Source organism: Colossoma macropomum, unplaced genomic scaffold (assembly GCF_904425465.1).
Source record: "Colossoma macropomum unplaced genomic scaffold, Colossoma_macropomum, whole genome shotgun sequence".
In the NCBI taxonomy this organism is placed as follows: Eukaryota; Metazoa; Chordata; class Actinopteri; order Characiformes; family Serrasalmidae; genus Colossoma; species Colossoma macropomum.
Window position 1 is genome coordinate 28,215,029 of NW_023494809.1, and position 16,562 is coordinate 28,231,590.

Below are 16,562 nucleotides of genomic sequence, written 5' to 3' on the forward strand. Positions count from 1 at the left end.
GGAAACACATCAAGGATGAAATGTTTTGAGACGTTTTGGCCCAGGCGTAGCGCTGTCCTGGGGCTGAACAATTCTTTTCTTTGGCTAGAAGGCTTTGGCAATAGAATGACATACTGTAGCTTAAAGCCACGGCTGCAACAACGTGAGTACACCAAAAGCTCTTTGTCCACTGAGAATCCCTTTGCAATATGGACCACCTTTGACATACAACCCATTTTTACCAGAGATAAGTTTCTTAGAAATCATAGTTTTACAAACAGGGGTGAGGTGACTGGAATATGGACAGTAGGCATATGATGCAGACATCTCTGAGACAAAGTTTCCAAAGAGTTTGTGATTTCCGTTTTTGAAGACAAAAATTATCTTAAATATTTACATATAAACCCAAGTGATCAAGTGAGACAAAGATAGAACGTTACACACACCCCGCCACACATATACTCTTTTTTTCTTTTTGTCAGTATAAATGTAAAAACTTCGAACACATTTACAAGTTAAAAAATCTCAGGAATCAGATGCAACAGACTTTGGTAGTAGTAGTTTCTTAGTTGTCCTTGATTTTAGGGGTGATCTGTATTCTAAATTCTTGTCTTCATCCTCGAATTTCGGTCCTACGCTCCCTCAGAAATTGCAGTTTTGACTTTATTCTTTTTTTATTCATTTATTTATTCTTTTTTTTTATTTTTTTGGTTTTGCTTAAGTCTCTCACTGTCACTTCACTGTTGCTAATAATATTTCTGTTCGCTATCCTTGTTGACAGTCCGTCGCGATACGACGGGTAGGAAACGTCCTGGTCTTTAGTGTCCGGTCGGTCGGTGGTTTAGACATTGGTACGTGGTTCGGCACTCACATCAGATACCGGTCCGGCTTAAGCTAAGGGTGTTCTTCCAAGGTGTCGGTCAGAGGGTCCATGGGTGCCACCGGTCCGAGTTCCGGCTGTTTCAACCTTTTTATTGTGTTTTTCAACGCCTGCCTTTTGTTGCAGAACCAGACGCGCACCACCTCCCGGTCGTAGTTCAGTTTCTCCGCGATTTCGGTCATCTCCTGGCCGGAGGGGTGTGTGTTCTTCTCAAAGTGGCTGTTGAGGATCTCCAGGGCCTGCGGGGTGAAAGAGGTCCGGCGCTTGCGCTTTTTGGAGGGCTCGCTGCCGATAAACTCGGTCAGGTTCTGCATGCCGGAGCGATGGCGGGCTTCCGCCTCGGCCATCCAGCGCTCCAGCACAGGCTTAATCTTCTGGGCGCTTTTTGGGGTGATGTCCAACTTCTCAAACCTGGCAGGATATAAAAGGCCAGGGTTCAGTTTGCCTGTCAGACTGCTAGCTATAGTGTTCTCTTGGGCTTCCTGTGGTAGGAAAAAGTGGCTTCTCAGGATGGTGTGTCTGGGGGAGAATTGAGAGAGAACAAGCTTACTCGGGTGCCCTGACCGGGCGAGGGGTTTTCCCGCCTGACCCAGTGTCCCAGGAAGGGCCTCCCGGTCCGAGCTGCCAGTAGGACAGAGAGTTTTTCTTGCTGATCTTTTTTTATCCTTTCCTTGTTCTTTCAGCAACTGCATGCTGGGAAAGAGCTAAAACAATCTAGCAGTCGCTTTGTTTGAACCATCCCTTCTTTTGCCAGCTCAGTGTTTACTCTCTGCGCCCACCCTGCAGTGAAGGACCAGGGAGACTCTTCCACAGGCTGGAAGAGAAAAACCAGATGCTCCAAAAAAACAAGACTAAACTCCATAATTACACAATAAAGTGGGCTTAAACTGTATTCTTCAACTCTAATGCACAATAATCAACAGATTTAAACAGAACACATTGAACAATATGGTCTGATTTCACATTCCCTCTTTTCGTGAGAAACATTAATACATTGTCAAGTAGGTAGCAGAACATGCACTAAAACATCAAAAACATTATTTATTCACATTTACGGCTTAAATAATTCACTCTAATGCACAGACATTTTAATACACCAGCTTCTTTTCATCCTCAAATAACCCTCCTGTTCTTTAAATGTTTAAAGCTAATACATTTTCACCACTTAGTTTTGAATATGCCTGCAAGTTTATGGGGATTTTAGGGATTTTAGAGAAGCACTTGCTTTAACGTGACGTGAAAGATCAGCTTTAAGTAATGTATGTTGAATACTTTATTACTAAAATAATATTTTTATTATTATGTAAAGGCTTGTCATTTTTATAGTTTTGCGGTATTATTTTTGCATTGACATTGGACTATTTCTGACAACATTATCGGCCTTGTTTCTACACTCACTGTCCATTTTATCAGCTCCACTTACTATATAGGTGCACTTTGTAGTTCTACAGTTACAGACTGTAGTCCATCTGTTTCTCTGCATACTTTGTTAGCCCCCTTTTACCCTGTTCTTCAGTGGTCAGGACCCCCATGGACCCTCACAGAGCAGGTACTATTTGGGTGGTGGATCATTCTCAGCACTGCAGTAACACTGACGTGGTGGTGGTGTGTTAGTGTGTGTTGTGCTGGTCTGAGTGGATCAGACACAGCAGTGCTGCTGGAGTTTTTAAACACCTCAGTGTCACTGCTGGACTGAGAACAGTCCACCAACCAAAAACATCCAGCCAACAGCGTCCTGTGGGAAGCGTCCTGTGACCACTGATGAAGGACTAGAGGATGACCAACACAAACTGTGCAGCAGCAGATGAGCTATCGTCTCTGACTTTACATCTACAAGGTGGACTGACAAGGTAGGAGTGTCTCATAGAGTGGACAGTGAGTGGACACAGTGTTTAAAAACACCAGCAGCACTGCTGTGTCTGATCCACTCAGACCAGCACAACGCACACTAACACACCACCACTACGTCAGTGTTACTGCAGTGCTGAGAATGATCCACGACCAAGATAGTACCTGCTCTGTGAGGGTCCATGGGGGTCCTGACCACAGAAGAAAAGGCTAACAAAGTATGCAGAGAAACAGATGGACTACAGTCTGTAACTGTAGAACTATGAAGTGCACCTATATAGTAAGTGGAGCTGATCAAACAGACAGTGTAGTGTAGGTACAAGGAGGTAGTTTTAGTGTTATGGCTAATCAGTGTCTGCTGAGCCAGTTTATTAGGCACTTTGTGTCTACTCATTGGTCATTTTATCAAGTGGACCTACCATATAGGCTGTAGCCCTTCTGTCGCTGGGCACTATTTTTCAGCCACCCATCTACCCTGTCCATCAATGAAACGGATATGAAATGGAATGGAAAAGTCGCAGTAATGAGCTGGTAGAAGAATATCAGACACAGCATCGCCATCCACTACCATACCACCATGCTGCTGTGCTGAGAACGGTCCACCACCCAAATAATATCTGGTCAGCAGTGATGCTATTGTGGTGCCTTTCCATTAAACGACAAATGAGACGATTAATTTGCTGTATTATCTAATAATCTACACTGTTAAAAAACATGTTTTTTCAAGCCTTCTTAAGTAAAGCCAATGGTTATATTTACTGGTTATATTTATTTGCATGCTTAAATGGTTCTCTGCATGGTGAAATGGTTCTTCAGACTGATGGAGAATGTGTTGTATATAGTTCTATAAAGAGCCCTTTTGAAAATGGTCCTATATGGCACCAAAAAGGGTTGCTTGTGACAAGCTTGACATCGTTGCAATAGCAGAACCCTTTTTGGCACTATATAGAACCCTATAACATCAATCTGAAGAATCATTTCACCATGCAAAGAACCTTTTAAGCATGAAATGGTTCTATATGGTTCTAAATAGTCCATAGTCGTTACTGAAGAACCCTCAAAGAACCATCTTTTTAAGTGTGTTTGTAGTTACCAGCAGTTCGTCGCGCAGCAGAACTTCGTGCTTGATCGCTTTTAACCATAAATCTATTACAGACTTACGAGCTCCTGTCTACGGTCAGAAACAATCCACAGTCAGGGTTCTACTCTCCGCTGGTTCTGCCTGGCCGAGTTATACAGTGCTAAAACGCATAACAAGTCTCTGAGGTGCTCTAATGGAGAGCTGTGTCTGTGCATTCGCTGTCCTGCCCTCCTCCTAACCAGCTCACGGACACCTGTCAGAGAGGCCGAGAAAAGCCCGGCTCCTGCTCTCTCCAACAGCACACTTCCCCTCAGCCCGCTCCTCCACAGGCTCCTGCGAGGACGCCTTTGATGGAATCTTAACTGGCATTTGAAGAGACGCCTCGAGCAGGGGCAAAGGCCCCCCGCTCTCCCCGGACCCCAAATGTAAGAAGACACTTTTTTTAACAGAAGGATGAGTGACGGGCTGGTGTGAACGCTGGACTGAGGAGGAAACAAAGACGGAGACGTGGCACAGCAGGGCCTAACTTATTTATCGCTTTATGAATTATTGCATTTATTCTTTCTTTTTTTGGGGGGGGATCGTCCTATTCGCCCTGACCACTGCTGTGTTTTTGTGCCGGTTTAAAGGCCGGTATATGGGGTCAGTGGAAAGCAGTGGCATTATAACACAACTAGAGATTAGAAAGAGCGTTTTGTTCCTGCTGGATCAAAACCTTGTAATGTTTTTGGTGTATTTTTAATACAAATTTTTAAAATGCCAGCTGCCCTTTATGTTATTTTTTTCTTTTTTCCTTAATGAGACTATTGTATCTTTTATATTTGTTGCCATGGTAACAGATTCACCTACCATGGCACTATAATTTCTCTACTTTCTCCATAAAAGTGAAGCTGCGCCCTTTGGTAGATCTTTCCTATATATCTATATATCTATATCTATATATATATCTCTATATCTATATATCTATATCTATATATATCTCTATATCTCTATATCTATATCTATATATCTCTATCTATATATCTATATCTCGTTTTGGTGCCCTTTTCAAAAAGGTTCTATATAGAACCATCTACAACACATTCTCCATCATGGTAAAAGAGTTCTTTGCATTATGAAAGCGTTCTTCAGACTGTTAGAGAATGTGTTGTAGATGGTTCTACGTAGAACCTTTTTGAAAAGGGTTCTGTATAGCATCAAAAAAGGGTCCTTCTATCCTTACAAGCTTGACATTGAAACAATAGAAGAACTCTTTTTGATGCCCTTTTCAAAAAGGTTCTATATAGAACCATCTAGAGCACATTCTCCAACAATCTGAAGACCCCTTTAGAACCATGAGCACAAAGAACCCTTTGCATGATTAAAGGGTTCTTTGCATTATGAAAATTTGGTGCTGTCTAAATGTTTTTCAGTTTTTGACATAATTTCCTGTTACTCTTTATATTGTGTGTAAATTTCATGATGAATGGACCAAAAGAAACGGCTCCAAATGACTTGGAAAAAATTCTGGTTCCATTGACTTACATTAAAAGTAAAGTAGGTTTTTTCCTTCTCCTGTAAAATTAGTATTTTGAAGATACAAGGTTTTGTTACAATACCATAGCTGCTACATTCTTTTATATCCACCCATTTTTATTTGACTTTTTTATCATTTTAAATTAGTAATTTAAACTATTTAAATCATTTAAATAGTCTTTCCTTTAAAATACTGCATTTTATATTTTACATTAGCTCATATTTTTGTTTTAATCCTAGTTTAATCTTTTTATTTTTTTTTGTTTATGCACCATTAAGACTGCTGCCCAATTTCATTGTGCTCTATGCAATGACAATAAAGTATCTTGAATGTTGTTCCGACAATATATATATATATATATATATAAGTGTCTAAGTATGAGATGCTCTCAGTTGTGACCTGCTTTGCCTAAGCCTGAGATGTTGTAGATGGTTCTACGTAGAACCTTTTTGAAAAGGGTTCTGTATAGCATCAAAAAAGGGTTCTTCTGTCCTTACAAGCTTGACATTGGAACAATAGAAGAACCCTTTTTGATGCCCTTTTCAAAAAGGTTCTATATAGAACCATCTAGAGCACATTCTCCAACAATCTGAAGACCCCTTTAGAACCATATAGACAATATATATATATATATATATATAAGTGTCTAAGTATGAGATGCTCTCAGTTGTGACCTGCTTTGCCTAAGCCTGAGATGAACGTGTCCCATTATCCTGCTGAACAGTGGCTGTTAGCAGACTTGAGGCATGAATCCGTGAGTAATGTCATGAGTAATTCCTAAAGAGATGAAAAATGAATGATTAAATATACTCGTTTAGGGGCGCTAAGCATCCCTTCTGCCTAATTTGTCGTGCAAATTATGAACAGCAGCTTCCCATCCTGGGATATGAATCATTGATGGAACGTCAGTGTGTTGGTCTGGATTAATGGTGTACATTCATGCAGCTTAAACGTGGTAAAACGATTCCCATCTCGGAATTATGCGGAAGGACGACATCTCGCAAGCGTCCGTGTGCAGCGCTGCATTCTAAGTAGGGTTGGAGTCGAGGATGGTGGCGAATCGTTTCGTGTGAAAAGAGAATTTGATTTGTCACAGGAAGCTGGTAGAGAGTGCCGTTCTACCTATTTGAGTCGAGTGAATTAGCAGTTATTCACTCCTGTAGTAAGTAGTCACGTCTGTGAGGGTAATAAGGTTCTCCATTCGTAGAACTGTAACCTTAATAAAACGGCTCTTTGCTATAAACCCAGAAGAAATTAGACTGTGTTAAAAACTGAGCTTCACGCTTCTGGAGTGGAAACAGGTTCCATGCTTATAATTCACACTAAAGATGATGGTTCTTAAAGGGTTCTTGAAGAGAAATGGTTCTATATAGAACAACCCTTTGCATGATTAAAGGGTTCTTTGCATCATGAAAGCATTCTTCAGATTAATGGAGAAAGTGCTGTATAGGTTCTGTATAGAACCTTTTTGAAAAAGGTTCTATATAGTACTATACAGAACTATATAGTTCTATATATATGAAAAGGCTCTTCAGATTGATGGAGAATGTGCTGTAGATGGTTCTATGTAGAACCTTTTTGAAAAATGTTCTATGTAGCACCAGAAAGGGCAGCTTGACATTGAAACAATAGAAGAACCCTTTTTGGTGCCCTTTTCAAAAAGGTTCCATATAGAACCATCTACAGCACATTCTCCATCATGATTAAATCTCTGCATTATGAAAAGGGTCTTTAGATTGATGGAGAATGTGCTGTAGAAGGTTCTGTATAGAACCCTTTTTGAAAAATGTTCTATGTAGCACCAGAAAGAGTTCTTTTATCACTGCAAGCTTGGCATTGAAACAATAGAAGAACCCTTTTTGGTGCCCTTTTCAAAATGGTTCTGTACAGAACCATCTACAGCACAGGACTCAAAGAACCCTTTGCGTGATTAAAGTTCTTTAGTAAAATTCTTTAGTAAAGTTCTTTTCTAAAGTAAAGGTTCTTTGCATTATGAAAAGGCTCTTCAGATTGATGGAGAACGTGCTGTAGATGGCTCTATGTAGAGCCTTTTTAAAAAAGGTTCTAAATAGCACCAAAAAGGTTTCTTCTATTGTTTCAATATCTAGCTTGTAATGACAGAAGAACCCTTTTCAAAAAGGTTCTGTATAGAACCCTGAACACTCAAAGATCCCTCTGCATGATTAAAGGGTTCTTTGCGTCATGAAAAGGCTTCTCAGATTGATGGAGAATGTGCTGTAGATGGTTCTACATGGAACTTTTTAAAAAGGGTTCTATATAGCATCAAAAAGCGTTCTTCTATCCTTACAGCTTGACAGTGAAACAACAGAAGAACCCTTTTTGATGCCCCTGTCAAAAAGGGTCTATATAGAACCATCTACAGCACAATCTGAAGACCCATTTCTAATCATGCAAAGGGCTCTTTCAGTGTTCACGGTGCTATACAGAACCATTCTACTTTACTAAAGAACCCTTGAAGAACCATCACTTTTAGAGTGAGCACCTAAAAAGTTATACATAAACGCACATGAGTGTGAATGAACTGAAAGTCTACAGATCAGACTATATTAACCTTTTCAGCTCCTTGGGACCACCGGTGGTTCCAAAATGCACTTCGTCATATTCTTCATAACTTTCATATTTCATAAGCTACATTCTAAAGGTGGGGGTCATATGAGAGCTGTAACTGTCTTCTTTCCAGTCAAATAGATGGGTGATGTAATTTTAAACCCTTATAATAAAAGAAGCTGAACTCAGTTTTTTGTTTCTACTGAAAGTCGACCCATTTTTCCACAAATCTGAGTTATAAACTATAAACAGATGGCGTCTCTTCAGTGATCTGCACTGTAAACATTATTTTTAATGGCTTTCAGCAGTAAATGGTAAGCATACAGCAATATGTTTATGATCATAAAACACGTTCTGTTAAATTTGAGGGGAGCTTTTACAAAAATAAAATAAATTTTTAAATAAAATAACTAAATAAAATAAAAATTTACATTTATTTCATGCAGTTAGTGAATAATTTGCCTTACGATTTGTAAATTCAGATGGAAAAACCAAAATATTCCCTGGAAAATGAGAGGTTAAACAATCTCAGAGTGTTTTTAATCAGCTCACAGGTCTGATCAGGGCTGACCGTGTCCTGTTTGTGATTGTTGGGACGAAGCAATAAAGCTCCCCCCCCCCGCCTCAAAGTAAGCAATGAGATCAGACAAGATGGAGACATCTGTCAGGCTGAGTTTGACTGAGCAAAGACTACGAGAGCCCCAAGAGCCTCAGCGCTCGCGAGCGGAAAACACGCTCTCATCCTCATCCACCTCGTCTCTGTTGATGCTAACCAAAGGAAAGCATGTGAAGTCTGCCTTTAAACGCCACGACGCCGAGCAGTCTGTCATGTCCAATGTCATACAAATGAACATATAATGAAATAAAGGAGAGAAGCCCGCGTCTCTCAGATGAAAGATCACGGGGGCGAAAACATCACATCGCCCGTTTATTTTGGAAGCTAATGGCTTTTAATGTATGTTATAAATATCTGAATTATGTATTGGGAAATGTTAATATTTCATGTGGGATTTTTAAGACTTTAAGCGTTAGTTTGAAGCTTCATAAGGTATTCCCCCCTCCCCCTCATACAACCCCCCCCTTCCCTTCCCTTCCTCGCGCCGTTTCAGGTTTAGTCGGCCGTTTGATGTTGATGGGATGAAATTTTTAAAAGTGTGTGACGTCGCTGTGTCACATAAACAGAAGCGGCTCATCAGCCTGTCTGGTGCTTCCTTAAAATTGCAGCGCATTAGAACGAAAAACTGAACAAAGAAAAGCTCCGAGCAGAGCCCCTGTTCTAGAACGCTGTAATGTGACGTAGCCAATTACAGTAGAACCGTGATTATATAGTAACTTACTGCATTATACAGAGTCCTCATTTCTTACTGAGGGCAATTACACCAATCAGGCATAACATTATGACCACCTCCTTGTTTCTACGCTCATTGTCCATTTTATCAGCTCCACTTACTATATAGGTGCACTTTGTAGTTCTACAGTTACAGACTGTAGTCCATCTGTTTCTCTGCATACTTTGTTAGCCCCCTTTTACCCTGTTCTTCAGTGGTCAGGACCCCCATGGACCCTCACAGAGCAGGTACTATTTGGGTGGTGGATCATTCTCAGCACTGCAGTAACACTGACGTGGTGGTGGTGTGTTAGTGTGTGTTGCGCTGGTCTGAGTGGATCAGACACAGCAGTGCTGCTGGAGTTTTTAAACACCTCAGTGTCGCTGCTGGACTGAGAATAGTCAACCAACCAAAAATATCCAGCCAACAGCGTCCTGTGGGCAGCGTCCTGTGACCACTGATGAAGGACTAGAGGATGACCAACACAAACTGTGCAGCAGCAGATGAGCTATCGTCTCTGACTTTACATCTACAAGGTGGACTGACAAGGTAGGAGTGTCTAATAGAGTGGACAGTGAGTGGACACATTGTTTAAAAGCTCCAGCAGCAAGGAGGTGGTCAGCTACAAACTTAAAAATTATGATTCTTCAAGATTCTTCATATAGTTCTCTACAGAGCCATAAACACTCAAAGAACCCTTTGCATGATTAAGTGTTTGTTTTGTGAAAGCGTTCTTCAGATTGATAGAGAACGTGCTGTATATGGCTCTATAGAGCACCAAAATAATTTTGACCTAATTTTCAGTCAAAATGACCTTTAATGACCACAAGTTATTTATTTTTCAGCACTTGTCAGTGTTTAGTGTGTCACTCTTTGCCTTTATTACAGCATCCATCCTTTTCAGGAGGCTCGTCTTAGTTATTTAAAGAAATCTCCAGGGATATTTTTCCAAATTTCAGTCTTAGAAGTTGGTTTTACGCTTTCTGCTTCTCACAAACAATTAATCCAAACACATTCAGTGATGTTGAGGTCTGGACTGGGGTGGTCAGTCCATTGTTCTGAGAATATCAGCAGCTTCTTTGTTTGCTTTGCTAATTTTCTTTTTTTTGTCTGTTTGTTGACAGTGTTGATGCTCTTCCAGGTCTTGCATGGTTGTAAATCTTCAATTTTCTCTGACTTTTGGCTCCTTAATGCAAGTAGATTACTTTAAATTTATTCTCTTCAGAAATATCTCCTGAAAGATGAGTAACTTGGTGGCTATATTGACTGACTGGAAATTAACCCCTTTAAAATCTCAGGATTATTACAAACTAAGGCTTATTATTCAGTAACTACAGGGACTCCCAGTGAAAAACGGCTGAGCTTTCCTTAAATTACAGAAGTGTGTATTAAAACTTCGGGCCTGCTGACAGGCTCTGGCCATTTAAGGGGGTAAATAAACCTTCTATGTGCTGTAGCAGGTTCTGTATAGAACCTTTTTGAAAAAGGTTCTATATAGCACCAGAAAGGGTTCTTCTATCATTGCAAGCTTGACACTGAAACAATAGAAGAACCCTTTTTGGTCTACAGCACATTCTCCATCATGATTAAATGGCTCTTTGCATTATGAAAAGGGTCTTTAGATTGACGGAGAATGTGCTGTAGAAGGTTCTGTATAGAACCTTTTTGAAAAGGGTTTCTATATAGCACCAAAAAGGGTTCTTCTATCATTACAAGCTTGACACTAAAACAAAAGAGGGGTCGTTTTTGGTACCAAAAAGGTTTTATGTAGAACCATCTTCAGCACGTTCTCCACCAATCTTCAGAAATATCTCCTGAAAGATGATTAACTTGGTGGCTATATTAACTAGAAATTGACCCCTTAAAATCCTCCGGTTTATTACAAACTAAGGCTTATTATTCAGTAACTACAGGGACTTCAGTGCAAACCGGCTGAGCTTTCCTTAGATTATAGAAGTGTGTATTAAAACTTGGGGCCTGCCGGTGGGCTCTGGTCATTTAAGGGGTTAAATAAATGGAAGGTGGTCTCTGACTTTTGCACAGGACTCTGTATGACCTGACATGCACTGCGTAAGCCGACATGACATCGCCGCGTCTGATGAAGAGTCAGAGTGTGTATTATGCACGTTTTTAAAGGTGAGTTTGAGACATTGCTGAATATTTTATCAGTAATGCTCCATAATGTCCCACTCCATGTTGCTGTGCTGTGGAAACATGTCATTTTTATTAAAAGTCTAGTCCTGTCACGTCCTCTTTAGCTAAATGCACGACAAACACACGGCAATGGACCTTAGTAATTATTAACCGCTTTAAGTGCATCGTGTAATACCTCAGCTAACTGGATCCTCGCATACAGACAGGACACAAGCTGGACAGACACTGAAGACGTACCAAAATGTTTCTGAGTTGGGATGTGAATTATATATATTCTCTTTAATATCTTAATTACTTCTGATTAAATATACATACAAGTCTTGGATATTGCAGGCGTATAGAGCGGATTTCTAATTGGGTAACAGGTTCAGACAGTGTAGTGATTGTCATGGCAAAAAATGGTGGCTTGTCAAGTAAAATTATCTAAAATATAGTCAATAAATCTAATATTTCCTATTGAGATTGTTGTAAGCTTAATTTAAGATTATTTACCTTATTACTAGATATTTGTACTTGTTTTAAGTGATTGTAATCTCATTATATTGGCAGATAATTTTGCTTGTTTTAAAAAATGTGCTTGAAACCAGCAAAACTATCTGCCGGTATAGTGAGATAATTAATTACTTACTAAAATTACCTAAAACAGGTAAAAAAATGTCGAGAAATAAGATAGATAATCTCATAATTAGTGCACAGCCATCTCAAAATGGGAAATATTAGATATACTGACTAGATTTAAGATCATTTCACCTGACAAGATACTGGGATATACTAACATATAATATAAGATAAGTAAAGAGTTAGAATTTTGCTTTTAAATTAGCCATTACAGATTACAGTTCATTTAAGTTGCTAATTTCTCATTGCTTTTCATTTATGGGCCTATTTGATAACACAGTTATGGTAGTCTGCACTTGTATCTTTGTTGTTTTAGGAACAAAAGACATTCATATTTCTAGCATAACAATAACTGTAATTCTCCTCCTTATGCACAATTAGCAGCCTAATTTCATACTACTTATTTGAGAGTCAGAAGAACTCTATGGACCCTCCGCAGTGAGGTGGGCATTAATTGAGAAATGCACTGACTTCAACTGAAATTAAGATGTGTGTAAACGTTTGAGAAGGTTTTGAGAAGTTTTAAGGTTTTGAGAAGTTGGGATTTTCATCCATATCTTCAGTCCATCCTGCTCCTTTCACTATACGCAACCAACATTTGTGGTGTAACAGGTGAATGACTACTAAAATAGTTCTGTAGCTTGTTTTTGCGCTTGGTCCTCCTTACCTGCAGATGGCAGACTGGCTGTAGGCAGGCCCCTCCGTAGCACTGAGGGCCTGGCCCACCTGAGTTTGTGTCAGGCCTAGAGACAGGCGGCGAATTTTGAACGCTTTGGCGAATTCCCGGATCTCCTCCAGATTTACCCCGTCCACTTCGCTGGGGGCAGTTTGAGGGTCTGAGGGGCAGAAAAAACAAGGGAACAAAGATATAATCTATCCACACGTCTTTGAAAGGACATAATTATGCTTAATCATACCATTCAGTGATCACAACTCTGGCGTTTGAGGACGTTAGAGCTACATAAATCCAGGGATGTGGGAATGATTGGGCTGCAGCATCCCCTGATTGCAGGATTTAAACGGCTAAAAACATTCATAATATATAAAACAATAACAATACAATAATATCGTTGTTGTCAGAAGAAAACCTTGTATCTCCGAAATGGTGACTTTACAGGAGAGGAAAAAAACTACTTTACTTTTAGTGTAAGTCAATGGAACCAGACTTTTTCAAGTAGTTCTGGGTCGTTTCTTTTGGTCCATTCATGATAAAATAATTATTAATAATAATAATAATAATAATAATAATAATACAGAGATCTGAACTTTTTTAATTATTTGAGCGCAGTACAGACCCATGTGTCCTTGCTGAGAGGAGTATTTGTCTCTTTTTACTACACACTTAAAAAAGATGGGTCTTCAAGGGTTCTTTGGTGAAGACAATGGTTCTATATAGAACCATGAACACTCAAAGAAAATGTGCATGATTAAAACATTCTTTGCATCCTAAAAGGGGTTCGTCAGTTGAGAAAATGTGGTGTAGATGGTTCTATATAGAACCCTTTTGAAATGGGTTGCTCTATTGTTAGTAAGCTATTGTTGGTAAGCTTGACATCGTCACAGTAGAAGAACACTTTTTTCACCATTCCTTTCACGATGCAAAGAAACCTTTAATCATGCAAAATGTTCTTTGAGTGTTCATAGTTCTATATAGAACCATTTTCATTACTAAAGAACCCTTGAATACCCTTTTTTTTAAGAGTGTGGAACATTTTCAGAATCTACAGTAGCACCACTGTTTAAGTTAACTAAGGAACCGAATCACTTTCCTCAATGACAGCCGGATGCCTTGGGCACGTCACTAAAGCACGCACAGGTTGAGGTTCAAAGAGTGAAAGTGTGTACAGAGATAGAGGCCAGTTCTGAAACCCAAAGTGGCCTAATACTGTTTTCAAACTTACAAAAGTCATCTAACGTGATTATAACGCTTTATCAACTGTTATGTCCCCCACTCAGTGTGTGTTCCAGTGTTAAATCTCACTGCATGACCGCAGCCATGTCTCAATTAGTGACACATCAACAATTGGTCAGTTAATTTGCGTCCACAATAGCCACGTTTACATGCAGCCTAATAATCCGTTAATAATCCCACTAATAGCTCAATTGGAATAGAAAACGTCCATGTAAACACCTCAATCAAACTAGACTAGTCAGATTGAGGCCATCTGGAATACAGTTCCTATCTGACTGAACGAGGTGGGTAATCCTGTAAATAATCTGTTAAATAGAAGAATAATATCCGTGTAAACGCCTGTATCTGATTACATTCCCTATCGGAAGGTTTAAGTCCGTTCTACATGTTCGTCGCGTCATAGTGAAAGTTTATACCATTCAACATGGCGGAGCAGAAACTGGTCTGCAGAGGAGACGAAGTTTATGCTCTGATCTTTAAAAGACGGCGGTGGGACGGACGTCCAGCTTATGTGTCTCAGAACAAGACGTCTTCCTCTCGGCCTTCTTTAATAAGGACATGTGAAGGACGTTTTCCTGAGTCTGACTTCATTTTAAAGCAATTAAAAAACACAAGCGCTGCTCACTGCTGCTCATCTCACTCTGACTGGACTCACGTGATGCTGGTTGTCATGGTAACGTCTACACTAAGTGGTTCTCTACGCATGAGCGTAATTTTGGATCTGATTACTTGTGGTGAGCATGTAAACGAAGATTTTCCATCAGATTGTTGAGTAGAGTGAGAATAAACACCTCAGTCTTAATCTATAATCAGAATGTATTCAATCAGATTAGCAAAAATCTTTGCATGTAAACACAGCCAATGAGAGAGCAGAGCGAGGATGTGCGTCAGCGGTCTGATGTGTCAGTTATATCATCGTCTCTCTCGCCTCATTATAGTGCAGTATGACCCATTGTGTTGGATGTAATGTAACGAAAAAATACAAATGGAAAAAAGGCAAATAATTTAGCATTCATGTCACGTATACTGGCACTATTCAACTGAACTGGTGCTGACTGGTGGCTACTAACTTCCATGCGCTGACAGCCACATTAGCATGTTTCGCCGAGCTTTTCCTTTGATGACAAAGAGCTATTTTAGCGGCATTACTAAAAGTTTGTGAGAACACTTGACTGTCCTTAAAACGTACAGGAAATTGTACTGGAAATGTAGCTTTGAATTGAGATCTCATTTGAAAAGACCTTCATGATCCATCAAAGAGAGCGGCTACTATTTGATTTGATAAGCTCTCTCGGATGACAATGGATACATTCATCGCTAAATTGAAAACTCTGGCGTACAAGCCGCAAATATGTGGCAACTATACAGCAACTCGTCTCGCAAATTGCCATTTCCAAAGGTTCGTGAGAAGACTGAAAGAATGTCACAAGCAAAAAAGGGACAAAAAGAAGTTCCAAAAAGAGGAGTTTTCCAGAAGGAATGCCAGCCCATTATAGCTAAGAATTCTTTCTTGTCCTAGATCAACAGAGTCAGAACAAGTGGCCACACTTAGTCGATTCCAGCAGTTACAGGAATGCGAGCTATTCGTTTAAAAACTTCTTCTGGATAAAAGGAATCTTTCACACTTTGATATCAAAGTGCCTCCTGGTCAGTAATATGTGATTTTCTGTTGTGCATCGCTGGCCCTTGCCCTGGCATCCTGCTTATGAGGGAAAAAGTTTGGCAGATTAAATAATTCATGCTGGTCATTATCCATAAATTATTAAAGGCGTCCTCCAGGCGTATCGAAGGTAAAACCTACTGAACCGGCCCCCTTGTCACCCCTCATAAGTAAATGTGATCTTCAAATGTGGAGTCGCGCTTGCGTCTGCTCTGTGCTCATGTTTAACATAGTGTTTAATGGTGAGGCGCTGAATGGCTCAGAGTCAGCCAGACAAAAGAAGGCGTTTCAGAACGACACATTAAACGTTTAATTGTGTTAAAAAAGCGTTTTTAAAATATTGTATGACTAAAAACGTATGACTTTTTGTTTCTCAACAGCCTAATATGCCTACATTTGTTTCCAGCTGGGTTGCTGGATTTACAAACTGAAAACATGTCGATATTAAATACACACTGCAAAAATGGTAGTGCGTCAAGTAAAATTACCGTAAATCTACTTAGTAAATTTAATATTTCTCCTGCTGAGATTGTTGTGAGCTTATTATAAGATTATTTAACTTATTTCCAAACATTTTTTACTTGTTTTAAGTGATTTTATTAAGTAAATTTATCTCACTGTGTTGGCAGATCATTTTGCTTGTTGTAAGAAATGTGTGTGAAACCAGCAAAATGATCTGCCGGTATAGTGAGATATTTTTACTTAATAAAATTACTTAAAACAAGTAAATAATGTCCAGAAAGAATCTAGAAATTCTTATAATAAGTGCACAGCCAAATCAAAATGGGAAATATTAGACAAACCGACTAGATTTCAGATCATTTCACTTGAGAAGAGACCATTTTTTGCAGTGCAATAATTGTGTTGTATTTAAGTAATTTTTTTTTTACTTATAATGGACAAAAACATTGAAGCACATTTCAATAAATGAATATGGTTTATGCTGAGCCAAAGAGAATTCCAGTTCAGTAAAACTGATGATTGATGATATTATTCCAATGAGACTGAAACAATGGAA

The 16,562-nt window shown here is 39.4% G+C and overlaps 1 protein-coding gene across 1 annotated transcript in view; it reads right to left on the reverse strand.

Annotated features, from left to right (window-relative positions):
* Nucleotides 1-689: 689 nt before the first annotated feature.
* Nucleotides 690-16,562, reverse strand: part of pou6f2 (POU class 6 homeobox 2) — a 211,116-nt gene continuing 195,243 nt past the window's right edge. The window contains 2 exon segments of the mRNA XM_036558920.1: nt 690-1,378; nt 12,640-12,808. Coding sequence (XP_036414813.1) covers nt 874-1,378; nt 12,640-12,808 — 674 coding nt within the window. The 3' untranslated portion in view covers nt 690-873.